Source organism: Protomyctophum parallelum (assembly GCF_964188405.1).
Source record: "Protomyctophum parallelum genome assembly, chromosome: 15".
Classification (NCBI taxonomy): domain Eukaryota; kingdom Metazoa; phylum Chordata; class Actinopteri; order Myctophiformes; family Myctophidae; genus Protomyctophum; species Protomyctophum parallelum.
In genome coordinates, this window is record NC_139710.1 from 21740299 (window position 1) to 21755090 (window position 14792).

At 41.4% G+C, this 14792-nt stretch overlaps 1 protein-coding gene across 2 annotated transcripts in view; it reads right to left on the bottom strand.

Moving 5' to 3' along the window:
• slc4a4a (solute carrier family 4 member 4a) overlaps nucleotides 1-14792 on the bottom strand; it is an 83527-nt gene that overhangs the window by 18269 nt on the left and 50466 nt on the right. For both annotated transcript variants that reach the window (XM_083784563.1, XM_083784562.1), the window contains 12 exons: nucleotides 12544-12701; nucleotides 10607-10694; nucleotides 10028-10182; nucleotides 9046-9147; nucleotides 8382-8556; nucleotides 8046-8179; nucleotides 7535-7809; nucleotides 3685-3755; nucleotides 3191-3376; nucleotides 2808-2921; nucleotides 2195-2359; nucleotides 1457-1635 (listed from right to left, as the gene is read on the bottom strand). In XM_083784563.1, the coding sequence (XP_083640689.1) occupies nucleotides 1457-1635; nucleotides 2195-2359; nucleotides 2808-2921; nucleotides 3191-3376; nucleotides 3685-3755; nucleotides 7535-7809; nucleotides 8046-8179; nucleotides 8382-8556; nucleotides 9046-9147; nucleotides 10028-10182; nucleotides 10607-10694; nucleotides 12544-12701 (1802 nt within the window). The remainder of the gene's footprint in view (nucleotides 1-1456; nucleotides 1636-2194; nucleotides 2360-2807; nucleotides 2922-3190; nucleotides 3377-3684; nucleotides 3756-7534; nucleotides 7810-8045; nucleotides 8180-8381; nucleotides 8557-9045; nucleotides 9148-10027; nucleotides 10183-10606; nucleotides 10695-12543; nucleotides 12702-14792) is intronic.

The window sequence follows — 14792 nt, forward strand, 5'->3', positions numbered from 1 at the left end:
ATGAGTGCATTAATTTTATGTTTACTTTTGTCTAACTTAAATACATATAATCACAAATACATTTGTGATGATTATATTTTAAGTACTTTATCAATATATTCACAACAAGTTCTCCTGAACATGCATTTATTGTAAGATGTACTTTAATTATAATAATTAAAAATATATTGGTGATTATTATATTTGAAGTCCATTAGCAATATATTCATAGCAAGTTCTCCTGAACATGCATTTATTGTAAGATGTACTTTAATATAATAATAAAAAATACATTTGTGATTATTATATTTTAAGTCCATTAGCAATATATTCATAGCAAGTTAACCTGAACATGCATTTATTGTAAGATGTACTTTAATATAATAATTAAAAATATATTTGTTGATTATATTTTTAAATGCCCTCTTAGCATATTTTAAGTAAATATATTTGTAGTGAAAATCTTCCTAAAATTTGTAAGAAATGTAGACATAGGCTAACATTTAGATGTGGCGGCCATCTTGAAATAGCACCGCCATATTGGATTCTTGGATGGCTCGGTTAAAAAAGTTAAAGAGGTGACCCAGAGGCATGTTCATGCCAAATTTCACGCTTGTATCACCAAGCGAACAACCGTTCCAAAGATCTGCTATTGCACGAATTTTGTGTGCGTGTGTACATCTGTAATCCACGTAACCCGAGAACCGTTCGCCCCACCGACTTCAAATTCGACACACACGTTCCACACACCCACAGGGAGTGCAGTGCCCGGTCTCGAGTCGGCCGCACCCATGGTTATCCAGAACCGCCACAAAAGGCCTTTTTTATTTGGCGGCCATCTTGAAAAATGACCGCCATATTGGATTTTTCGCTGGCTCGGTTAAAAAAGTTAAAGAGGTGACCCAGAGGCATGTTCATGCCAAATTTCACGCTTGTATCACCAAGTGAAAGGTTCTCTCACAATATGGCTGTTAGCCGCTGTACTATAAGTTATATCATTACACTCTTTTTGTTTTGTTTTTAAGATATTTTCGGACTTTTATGCAGTGAACACATGAAACAGGAACCCCGGAAAGGTTTCCCCCCGCCGTGCGCAAGCACGGCCACTGGTGAAAACAGCCCAAACTGCGCTTTGGTTTATAAACAGCGGGGCAGTAGTTGTGAACGTACCTGCCACGATTGTGAACAGACGCAGCTCACCACTGCACCCTCGCCTCTTCTGACTCCCTCCTCGTTATTACACACCAGAGCTGTTGGGGGGCGGGGCACTTGTGTGCTAGCAGCAGCCACTACCGGGCTCCGGTCAACTCCGGTCAACTCAACTGTCATTGCATCTCTGTATGTATTTATAATTCTATTTTTTCCGACGGCACGGGTGGGCGGCCGTGGGTCCCAAATGCCTGTGTCTGCATCACGCTAGTGACTCCCCTGGCTCAGTCCCCTGTATCGTATATTGTCTCCTGCTATTGTCTCTTACCTCACACCCAGGAATTTAGGCTGCTCTCCAGGGGCTGATGTCTCCGTCTCCATTTTCAGACTGTCGATGTGAGCTATGGAGATGACGGTGGCGGCCACGTACCACGGCAGACCCATGAAAGAGCACACTATCATCAGAATAGCCACCCAGAACAGGTCCAGGTGGTATCCTGCCCCTTTCTGAAACACACAACAAACACACACAAGTGGACAGTTGGTTTGGGTGCATCTTGCTCAGGCATGGATATCAAATACCGCATCAACAATTGCAATTACAATTTAGGAATTTAGAAGACGCTCTTATGCAGAGCAACTTACAAACATTTATTGAACTTTAGTCAATAAACAAGGTAGACAAGCACTTGAGACTGAATAGACTGATACCTACGTGGTAACAAACCTAACATCTGTCTTAAAAAACATGCTACAGTATCTAAAAAACATTCTGTACATTTTAAACTATACGATGCGAGGTAATCAATGAGCTTGTGTAGCGATCCCGCATAAATATCTCTTCTTGTACCCTCATTAGGGCTGGGATATGGTGGTCCATGACATGTAAAAGTTTGAGAACCAGCAGTATTAATTGTACAGCAGACGTGAATCCACATTTCAGCTCTGACAGTGTGATAAAAACCGGTTCCTCTGATTCCTCAGGTTCCGGAAACCCAACCCTAACCCTCATACGGAGCATAAATTAATCATTTAATAGAACATTGCATTGTGGAAGAATACACACCCTCAGTTTGTGTTCCTTTCTGTTGACGATCACAGCGGTAATCTGTTGGTCCATGAAGAGCAGGATGGTGACCAGCAAGGCAGGCAGAGCTGACGCTAGGTAAACCCACCAGGGGTTAATTCCTCCAAACGGGGGAACGAACCAGCCCCGGTGAGGACTTGTCGGCTATAGGCGTGGAACACACATAAGATATGGTTAGTGGATCAACGACATGGAAGGAAGGGCTGATTTATACTACCAAAAAGTAGCATTATGTAGTGCATCTAGACATGGTATTTCCTTCATGCTGTCAATGTTATCAAATCACATGCATCATGTCTTTTGCGCATACTAAAATCCACTGTGTCAATTAAACGTGTAACCAAATGGATCCACAAGGGTCATTTGTACTAGCTCAGACTCACAAATGGATCGTACTGTGCAGCTGAATAAAATAACACAGCTAAAAGCATTTGTACCGTTCATCAAATCACACACAAACACATTTTCAAGTAGAGAAAACCTTGGGCAATTCATGAAACATTGGTTTGTTCATGTACATAATATACACTAGACACAAGTTATAATTATGGAATCAATATTATTCCACAGCAAATAATGCGTAGACACTGACCTTGAATTCAGTTGGCACAATGAGTTTAGGGGTATCCACTCCTACGAGGATATCAACACCACAGAAGATAAGAATGGCCAAGATAATGGCAAAGTCACTGATGAGCTTCCTCACCTAGAAATAAAAAGACCAACCCATATCTGTGTTACATTTTGTGCATGTAATATTAATAATACAAAACATACAGTACTAAACATAATTTTCCCATTCTTTTAGAAATTTTTAAATCATGTCCCAACAAAGAGATTGCAACTGTAAGCTTGAGCTTATATGAGCTTCAGGCAACTAGTACTACTGTTTACAATCAATTACCAATCCCTGCAGATGTATTCATTCTGTTTTTTGCAAAAAGTATTCAAGTAAGAAAACAGATTTGTCCTTACAGTGGTGGGGAAGAAACGGCTGAACTTGAACTTCTTCAGACACATGGAGGTAGTGTAGGTGCCGAAGAACAGGATGAAGGACATCAGGGCGATGTCGGGGACAAAGTGACAGGCCTGGCCCACCAGCTCGCCTCCGTACTTCACACATTCATGCTTGGTCAGAGATGACCATGAGGCATTCTCCGGCTGTAACAAAAAACAAGCAGCAAGCAATAACGCATTAGAGCCAATAGGGGTCACTGAAGAGTAATGAGGTAGGTCTTTATTTGACCTTACCGGTATTAGAACAGCACAAACTTCTCACCCAATACAGAAATTTGTCTCTACCCAGAAATGTAATTACATAAGCTCACGACATGTCGCAATAGAACGGCTATTTTCACTATTTTTGAACATTATGAAGGGGGGGGGGGGGGGGGGGGGTCCAAATACGATTGTGGGGCCCTTGACATGAACATGTTGCAACAGAACCACAGCGCAATAGAAGGACTTACTAAATCAGTGTTGTTCCAGAACCAGACCGAGGTTCCTTCCAGAGGATCACCAATGATGTCTGTACTGTTCTCTGTAAAAAAAAAACACAATAGACAACAGACATGAGCTCTCAGCACACACTGTACGACCCTATGACAACAGTACACACACAAAACAAGACACACTCTAATAATAGCATGGCTTCCGTGTGGTACAGTCATCATGTTGATATGAATAATGTAACGGCCCCCACTCCTTTGGGGTATTTATTTTGGTCACATGTAGATTTGCAAATACGTGGGGGGTCGGCGACTTCCCCGGAACCTATGCCACATTCCATTTATTCATTTTTTCATTCAATAAAATCCCTTAAACTTTCTCAATGGTGTGTTCATTCCGACTATTGAAGTATTGTTTTCAATAATATATTTATTGATTATTTTTCATCAAACAACATTTAAGAACATTACATTACAGTCAGCCGGTGTGCTTGGTGGAGGGGAAAGGAACTGATTGGAATAACGTTCCTTCCACGTGCTACGTCCTACCGGGTAAACTCCCCCTGTCAGGCCATAAGAAGCAGCCTGCTCACTCACTCCTCATGCATTGAAGGAAGCATGAGCTCAGTTCGTGGCTCTCCCCAGGTTGGCAGAGGGAGAGTATTACTGCTTAGGCAATTGGCACCGGGTGAAAAAATGGTTTACAAAATCATGGGATAAGAATTTAGAAAAATATATATTTTTTAAACCGTCAATTTAACTTAGAATGTACAAATGTATGTTGCTTTTCTCAGTTTACTGTATATGTACTACCAATGTACAAAGAAAGTTATTTCAGTGTTACATTTTATTTTATTTTAAGAGCATTTAGTTTAATATACATTTTTAAACCTGACGTTGTTTGTGATATAATTCTATATGTAGCTTGATTATCTGATTTACTGCCCAGAGTATATCAAGGACTGGGTTCCATGCCTGATCTTTTGACTTTGCTGTTTCACTAGCAGGGTGGTTTGTTGTGTCAGATGCTCCCCAGTCCCCACACCACAAGAGGCCACTGATGACTTTTTCACAAACTCAATATTTAAACACTCAGCTCAGTGGTCAGCAGCCTTTCAGAGTTTACTCTGCACTGGCATGTTGACAGCTGTCCTCTCCCCTAGTGCACTACATGCGTGTGTGCGTGTGTGTGCTAAGAGACCCTTTGGTTATACAGATAAAGAAAGACAAAACAGGTGCGCTTCCTCAGGAAACTGCCCTTTGGTTAAGGCTCAGCTTTGAAAATAAATTAGGGACCCAGTGAAATAAAAAATGTGTTTTTCACACTTTTAGACCATATCCGTGGTATGGGCATATAACAATGGATGCCAAAAAAACATTGCATGGCAACATGGCAACATTTTCATTTTTGTGTATTTTACTATTTGTATATCAAAGGTCCATAAAAAATTACTTCCTTTGAACGAAAACGTGCTGCGTGATGATGACATGTTATGGTATCTTGATTTCATCCACCTGTTTGATTCCCATTCCTGCGTCGTCCTCCAAACACAGGTGGTTTTGATTACAGAAATACTTTTTAATCTCATTCAAGATGACAGTGTATTTCTCGTTTTAAACGTAATCATCACGCTAAAATAATAAAAATATGTATCTTAAAACATTATAGGTTAGAACTAATCCATGAGCTTTGCTGCACGTCTCTCTGTCACTTTGTAAACAAACACTCTGCATGAGCGTGCATGAGATGGAACTACTTCCCATAGCCTGAAGGTATGGGACGCTCTGATTGATCCAGAGCGTTCAGACCTGGCGTTTGAGGCTGAAACTTCAAAATATAATGACCAAATTAACCATTTCACCTCGTCTTTAACTCATAAACCAACTAAGAGAGCAGATTTTTTAGTCTTCTCTGAAGAAGGCTACTGCCTCAAATAGCAGGTGGCTAGCGCACATCCAGTTCTTGTCTGGTGCTGGACTAAGGTAAGTACAGTGAAGAGAGGAGAGTCCGCACACAGGTTTGCTCCAAGGTGTTTGCTTTTTATTCAAAACACCATAAGTAATACACAACGTTTCGGCCGTGAACGGCCTTCATCAGGTGATAATCGGTAGTATGTGACAACTCCCTTTTAAGCCCAGTCGTCACATCACGTGACTGATGACGACTGCATGGGCAGGTGATACTGCCTCAAATAAACATGAGAAATTGCATCAGCCAGTCTTGCATCTGAGTGCTGCTTTTGCCTTTGGTTACAGTTTGCAGCAAAACTTGTAGATAAGCTATAAGAGACATTTTGGTTGTACCGTTTGTGGCAAATTAAAGCTTGTAAAGCGACCCACTGTGATGATCGGGGATCATTATTGGGAGAATATATATGAATATCTATCAGAAGTTCTCATATTGTTCTTGACTACACAGTACTAGGGTGGGGGGAGTGGTTGCCTTTGTGTTTTCCCTAATCGATTGATTGATGACACCTGAAGCTGGCCCGTCTGTCAGGGAGTGATCGGCCCTGACTGGCTGTCGGTCTAGAGTGGGAGTGCTCCTGATCACGGCTCTCCCTACTCACCTACTATATGAGTCAGTCTGTTCCTAGAAGTCGGTGGGGAGACAGGCCGGAATCCTCTCTCTCCCAGCCACACTAACTGTGGACTTTTGCTTAGTTATTCCTTAGTTTATTCCCTTCGGAAAGGAATACGTTTGCTCTTTAGTTGTAGTGTTAATTTATGTCTGTTTGCTAGGTATCTTTTCTTTTGAGTTTGATCTGTATTCTGTAACCATTTGTGATTTCATCATTTAATTCATCTTTATCTAAATAAATGTTCGCATTTTGAAGCTGGTGTCCTGTCGGTCCATTAAATGTTACACTTAATTACCCCTAGACTAATTGTGTCGTAACACCACACAGAAGAAATCCCTTTACCTGTACTTTTTGTGGTAAAAGCTTTCAAACTTTCTCTATTTTCCTGCCTTGATCTCGTTAGCTCTGTGTGTGTGTGTGTGTGTGTGTGTGTGTGTGTGTGTGTGTGTGTGTGTGTGTGTGTGTGTGTGTGTGCGCGCGCGCGCGCACACGCACACGCTCGAGCGACGAGCATGTGTGTTCTGAAGCAGCAGGGGTATAACAGTGATCCTAGGGTCTAAGTTTGTGGGTCCCCCAAACTTGACGTTTCACCATTGCATCAAACCAATGACTTTGAGACGCATCTGGAAGTGCTGGGCTGGTAATTCTTCTGAGCCCTATAGAAGTTTTGCTTTTGTTTGTTCTGCTACCTTTAGGGTAGGTACATGCTGTTTTTCAGCAACGCCATGCACAATCATCCATACTAAAACCTTGGAGCTGACCACTACAACCAGTCTCATAGTGTTGGCCACTAAGCAGCTCTTGGGGATACAGTGCCTTGCTCAAGAGCACTGTAGCTGAAGTGCAAAAAAAAGCAATAAAAAGTTGCCTTAATAGATTTATAGATTTTGGGGCCTAAATAATATTAGAAGATTTTTATCAAGAATTGATCAATGTCACCATGGTCCACATACTGTACAGTGTATTCAAAGAATATACAAATAAAAATATTTTTTTCCCCTTTTTTTCAAAGGGGCACATTTGTCCAGAGGGAAAAGGGCAGGGGGTGCTCTAGTGTCTATCTGTGCACGCCACTGTTCAGCTGTGTATAAGGGTATAGGGATGAGTGGTGCATGGTCATTGGTCATGCGTCACTGGGGTATCAACCCTGGAACCTTTCGGCAACAACCACAATCCTCTAAACTTTTAGGCAATGATGTATTGTGTGGCTTGTAGATCCGCTATTTTCGGCGAATGTTCCCCCAACAATAGAGAATGTCGGGGTGTGGCCAAAAGATTTGCGGTCTTACCTAAAATGGCCGGGGCCATACAGAGGCAGTCATAACTCGTCACGGTGTCCTCCCTGAAGTCTGGATTGATGGGGTAGTGGTGAGAGAGCTTGATCATCTTCTTGAAGGCATCGTAGATGAATATGAAGCTGATGAGCGAGGAGAAACCTTCCTCCGTGAAGCGGGTGAAGTACTGCACCAGGAAGCTGGCGTCGGTGGCCACCAGAACCAGGCAGAAGAAGGCTGACCACAGGCCGATCCACAGGCGGAACTCCAAGTAGTCAAACTGATTGTCTCTTTAGGAGCAAACAGAAAACAATCATCTACTGTTAAGCCTCATGATGGTGTCAAGCCTGTTTTAATCCATTCCGATTCTACAAAATGTCAGTTTTTTTTTAAATAACGTATGTTGGTATATCAGTGGTTCCTGACACAAGTCGACACCACAACTATAACAAGACAATGGTGAATCTGAATCGTATACTTTTAGTTAATAAACAATGCAGCAGCCTCCCGCAAACATTATACGTACTTGCTGAAATTGAAGAGCAGCCTTTCAAAGACCAGAACTGGGCCTGTGCTACTGAGGATGGTGAGAGGCTGTCCACCCAGAAGGCAGAAGAGACCACCAGCTATCGCAGTTCCCAAGAAGCTCTCCAACACTCCCTGCACACATAGAGGGACATTAGCAATGGTGATCACTGTAAAGCCCTGTACCTTTTACCCCTTTTTCTCCACAATTTGGTTGTGCTGCTGAGCAGAGGCTTCATTTTTTACAAGCTGGGACACTGTTGTACGATCGAGTATAGATTAGGCATAACCTGAAATATAATCAGCCATTATCAAACATGTCAGATACACGACTGACCTGCATGTTATCTGTAGCATCTCCTAGCAGACCACCAAAGGTGATGGCATTTGTCACAGTTCCCAGGTAAATAAACAAAATGGTTGACAGGGCTTGGATGTGAAATGCATCTGTGAAGTCACTGACAAAAAACGGAATTTTCCTTTTGATATCAAGTATGAGACCACCGCAAAACCTGGAACGACAGAAGCAGACACCACATTTTGTTTATCAACATCCTACAACAGCATAGACCACAAGAACACAAAAAGAGCCTTCCGAAATATAAAGTGATGTTTTTCCATAGTTACAGGACTGAAGATTATTTTCTTTACGATTATTCAGATTTTTTGTATTTCTTTCATATATTTTGTTCTTGTACGTCACCGAATTGATTACCCTCTTAAGGGGTATTTTATACTTTGTTGCACATTGTTTTAAAAAAGAATGATTTTTTTTTTACTTTTCGCCTGTAATGACATAGGGTTATTACAATTATTTATCAATAATTGTATTAAATTATTGATAATTTTTTTAATAATCTTCAACCACTTATCCGGTCCAGTCGCGGGAAAACAGTTCCAGGAGAAAGCTCCAGACTTCCCTCTCCAGAGCAACATTAGCAAGGTCTCCTCCCAGTGGGACAGTATATCAGTATGTTTAGTTTGATGTCGTGCAGTCATACCTGCCAGTCTTCTTTAACTCGTCTCCTACTTCATGACCCCCTCCACCTCCTCCATCATGTGGCATGTCACCATTCATCTGTGAGCTGTCACCCCCCTTCTTTCTGAAACACAAACACACACACACACACACACACACACACACATAGAAGGGAGCTGTTTAACCATCGATTGCATACTGTAGATATATAGATTAATACATGAAAACAATTACTGTAGCTACTGTAATTAAGTAGCTCAACTATATTTACCATAATTATATACGTCTTATCATAGCTCAGTATCCTGAGCAACCATTAATATGACCTCCGCTGGGTTCTGGTTCTGGTGATTGCTAGAGAGATAACTAAGCATGAATGTTCTTGAATCCTCACACTGACACAAAACATTTTGATCAGCTATTATTTTGAAATGGCCAGAATGTATTATAGGGCTGAAGTTGCTAATGTATGCTTTGTAATAATAATAATCAACATCTACAAAGTAACTGGTAACTAAAAGTTTTCAAATAATTGTAGCGGAGTAAACAATAATAATAATATTTGTGTATGTAGTCGAGTAGACGTAAAAGAATACTGAAAATTGGAAATACTACAGTAAAGTAAAAGAAAATACCTTAAAATTGTAGTTAACCCATTTTGGGCGGGAACCCCTTTTGGTGTTAGCATTACGTTATGCTTTAGCTATTGAAAAATAGCAGATCTACAAGCTCAGAGCTTGTAGGTCTGCTATTTTTGAAAAATCGTGAAAATATTTATTTCAGAAAACTGGAGAATTTAGAATTTAGAATATTTTTATTTTATTTTGAGGTCAGGCCTAAACGGGTTAAGTACAGTACTTGAGTAAATGTACTTTACACCACTGGTTACTAATGCTTTGAACGCCCCGTCAAACATAGGAAAAAAAACATAGAACTGCAGATGACAACATAAGAGCCACGCGTGACTCCACAAAGAGGCGCTCTGTGTGTCCATGAATAAAGACCTTTTGTCAGCGGAGGGAATGGATTTTGGAGGTTCTATCCTGATGGCAGGGTCCCACTCTCCAGGGGGCAGCACAATCACCTCGTCCAGGAACTCATCGATGCCGGCCAGCAGGTCATACCGATCCCTGGCCTTATACGCTATGTCATGGAAGATCTTAACGGAGACGGATGGAAGCACAGCATTGTATTAACGGCCTCTCAACTGTGGTCAATCCACTTCTAATCCGATGCAATGTGAAAGGGCAATTCGTTTTGTATTGGCAAGCCAAGTCTTTTTTCCCCCTTTTTTCACATATTGAAAATTAAGAGGCCCTCGATCCAGACAGATCGTCTGTCCAGCCCTGAAATTGTCACTTTTATCTGCACAAGGGAAGACAATCAAGTGAGACAATTCTTTTAGCACATGATTCTACGTTGTAATGCTTAATCTACTCTTAATTGCATTTCCGCGTGCCTCACGTGGACAACAGCTGATCTACAAGCTCACAGCAGGTCGTCGTGAGCATGTAGATTGACTATTTTCAGTGTGCGAGACACTGGTGCACAAATAAGTATAAATCAGGTTTCTTAAGTCCTACCTCATCTGTCATGAGGGTGGCAATGGCTCTCCCGATTTCTTTATATGACTTTCCTTTGCCTTTGGGTCCCAGAAGGATGAATAAAAATCTGAAAATGGCAAGGGGGGGGGGGGGGGGGGGATATTAATCAACAGGTGCACCTTGGACACGGAGTAGAGTAATGCATTTCCTACCTAATTTGAAGCTCCCAAAATCTGAAAAGCATTGGATGACGTCCAAGTTCTACCACATACAGTATGCCTGTCTCCTTAAATACATCCAAAGTGTGTCAATGACCTTATCTTTCTGTGGCTTATACTGCCATACAGAGCCAAAGTAAGGGAACAAAGGCTGATATTGAGTTTAAAGGTGTTTCAAGGTCATTTTTCATCACCCAAAATCACAAAGGCAAATTTGACCTTTGGGATGTACACAAATAAGTCTGTGTCCAAAAATGTAGTGACTGCACTTTGACTTTGTAGGGCAATATACTATACATGCAGGCTACAGAGCTTGACCTGACCTTATCTCTACTTTGCATCATGACACAACAATTATGACATTTTCAACCCACAACATACCCAACAGCAGTAGTAGAGGGACACAAGATTAACTGAAATTAAGATTATTAATACTATATTCCTCTTAAACAAATAAAGTCAACATTACTTTCTTTATTAATTAAGTCAATTATTTGTTATTTGTTTCCCCTCACAGGTTTACATTGCAGTTTATTATGTCTCCTTTTGCTTGAATATCTGATCTTGTCGGGAACAGATTGAAAATGTATGCAAAGTCCCATTGTCCAAAATCTATAGGCCAAATTAAAGTTGATTGAAAATATTTTGTCATATACGAATTACCCAATACTGTATCATATCATCATGATTGTCATAGCCTATATGTTTTTGCAGCTACCTGAAATGATGGCGTCCATTTTGCTCGTACTCGGGGGTATGATGTATGAATATGGCTTTATGTAAGACACTAAACCCCTGAAATAAAGCCCCCTCCTATAGACCAGTGATTGTCAAAGTAGGGTCCATGGACCCCCAGTGGTCTTTGGTTTCAAGGGGGGTGCAGCTACATTTCTGATTAAAGTATCAAAATCAGAATAACCACATTAACCCTAAATAGTATTATATCTTCCAAAAAGAGAATCTACAAGGTCACAACAGAACCGCTATGCATCGCAATACGTTGTGAGCTTGTGTATCTACTATCTCGGGCACCAAATAATTTCAGATGGGCGTCCATGGCCAAAACATATTAATTTATTATTATTATTATTATTATCATCATCATCGTCGACAGTGGTCGAGATCTTGGATTTCCCAATGCCATGCCAGTCTTCCCGGTCCTTCATTGCCATCCCCAGTTCCTACTTACTGATGTACAGTATGTGTCCCTAGCGATAACAACAGGGAACGACAGTTTTCTACCTCTAGTCTGCTTTGAGGCAGGACTCCAGAGAAGAAGGGAAGATATACTGTAAGCTCATGATCAGCTCTGTAGCAGTGGCCAGCAAACCGTGTTCTTCTGGATCGGACTAGTGAAGAAACACGGGGAAGGTTGCCGTGTATTAGAGAAGTCGATATTAGAGGTGGCTCTTCCCAAAGAGATTTTGCGCTCTCATTAGAAGGCGGGTGCATGTGCCATCCAGCCGTTTCTCTAATTTCTTTGAAAATGTCCATGTCTCGGAGCCATAGAGTAGAATAGGCTCAACGGTCATATCCTTTTATAGGTGTCCTTGACATGACATGGTCTGTGAGAACCAGCGCCACAGGGAGAGCACACTGCATGCTGGCTGAGTTCCTATGTTTCAGAGAACCAGCGCCACAGGGAGAGCACACTGCATGCTGGCTGAGTTCCTATGTTTCAGAGAACCAGCGCCACAGGGAGAGCAAACTGCATGCTGGCTGAGTTCCTATGTTTCACTGTGCATGCTGGTTGGTTACCTGGTGGGAACAGGAACCTCTGTCAGGGCCCCAAGCATCACAGCTTGCTGCAGACGAACCAACGCCACAAACGGTGCGTCCAGGAAATCCACCTCCCCCACCAAGATGTTGGAGGCCTCAGCGTCTCTGGGTAACTTCTTCATGAACTTGTTCCTCAGCTGAAAAACACAGAAGGAAGGGGTCGGGGGGGGGGGGGGGGGGGGGGAGGTGTGTGTGTGTGTGTGTGTGTGTGTGTGTGTGTGTGTGTGGGGGGGGGGTCATAGGGGAGGGAGGGGTTAAATGTTACAAGCAAGCTACCTTTCCCTGGAATTAGGCAAGCTTTATATCAAACACGACAATCAGTCTTTGGAATTCGAAACCTTCCCATTCAAGCCAAATACCAAACCAAGAGGCACCTGAGGGAAGGAGGTAAATGATTAGTGGTAGTAACAAATCAGGGGTGGAAGATATACTCCGATTTTTAACTTAAGTAAAAGTCGCAATACCACAATGTAGAAATACTCTGTTACAACAACTTACAAGTAAAACATTATTCAAAATGTTACTCGAGTAAAAGTACAAAAGTATTGGCATTCAAATAAATAAATAAAAGTACTCATTATGATTGAAATAACTTGAAAATAAAATTAAAAAAAATAAAATTATTTTAGTGGAGTGAAAAGTACAATATTTGCTTCTGTGGAGTAGAATTATAAAGTATTGAAAATGTAAAATGACTCAAAGTACCTCAAAATCTGTACTTAAGTGCAGTACTTTTACTTAAGTAAATGTACTTAGTTGCTTTCCACCACTGGCATTTATGTGTGCGGTGGGCATGATGTCAGAGAGACCTGGAGCTCAGCAGGACATTAAGGGCTTGTTTCTGTGTCTCCAAGGAAATGCTGGTCCAGTCTATTCATTTATGTTCCTGTTTCCATCTTTACTAGCACGCAAACTGAGGGAACTGCTACAGTACTTCAATCGTTTGAACTGGCTGTTATGAAAACCGATGGTTGAAAAACTCAGATTCCAGTAGTCATTGAACCACAAACTCAATAAATTCAAGTGTCATGTGACCATGACACTTATTGAATACACAACTTGAACTTCCACTTTTATCACAATCAACCACGTTAGCCTTTGATCCATCATAATATTATGCTCCTCATCATATTTTCTCTAATGATAACATCTGTAGGATGCCTGTGTCCACATTTAAGTCATTAATATATAGACTTCAAAGACTACAAATCATAAACATTATGATAAGACTGCCATGCATGGAACACCGCTGTGTTACAAATTAACTTGAAAATACCAGAAGCAGTGGAAAATATTTACAACGGAGCACCCAAGGACAACTATGGAATAGGGAGGACGGAAGGTTGTGCAGTGTGCAATGCTTTTTGTAATAATTTAAATGTAGCCTCAGACTGAGTGAACAAACCTATTTCATTACTGATTCAAATACTTGAATTAGCCTCAGCCCAGGTGATGAGATCTCATCATTCTTTGTTTCCATCACAGTACACCCATGCAAAGACTAACAATGAAATGACTGATTGCACTTGACCCTGAATCAATGCAATAATAACACTACATGATTATAATTATTATTAACATCACTCAATCTAGTTAACAATGAAGGCTACAGTACAGCAAAGACATACACTATGAAATCTTAAGAATTCATATAACCACACCAAAAAACTAGGACACCAGCCTACTCTGGGACCACGCAAGTGTGGAACGATGCAAGTTGCGAATGCATGCCCCACACAGTGAAGTGGGGCATGGATTCGCAACTTGCATCGTTCCCTGCGTGTGTGGTCCCAGAGAAGGCCGGTTAAGCATCTACAAGCCCTAGAATGAAATGACCAAGGAAAGGACACCGGGCTAAAAGTGGTCCTACTCCTGTCAGTTCTCACAACCTAAATGTGATGTTGACCATGATCACTAAAGATTTTAATCCTTCCATTGGCCCAAACATAGGGTTAATAGTATGAGACCTCAGGTGTTTGTACTTGACCCGCATCCTATTACCTCTATAGCCAATCTCTTTGCCAAAAATAGCCAATCTACAATCTCACAATGCATCTCATTGCAAGGCAATGTGAGCTTGTAGATGGGGTGGCATTGGCTCTTGAGGTAGAGCGGCAGCTTTGGAATCGGAAGGTTCCCGGTTCGATATCCGGCTCCCCGAGTTAGTGTCCTTGAGCAAGACACTGCACCCCTAACTGCTCCCAATGAGCAGGTTGGTACCTTGAATG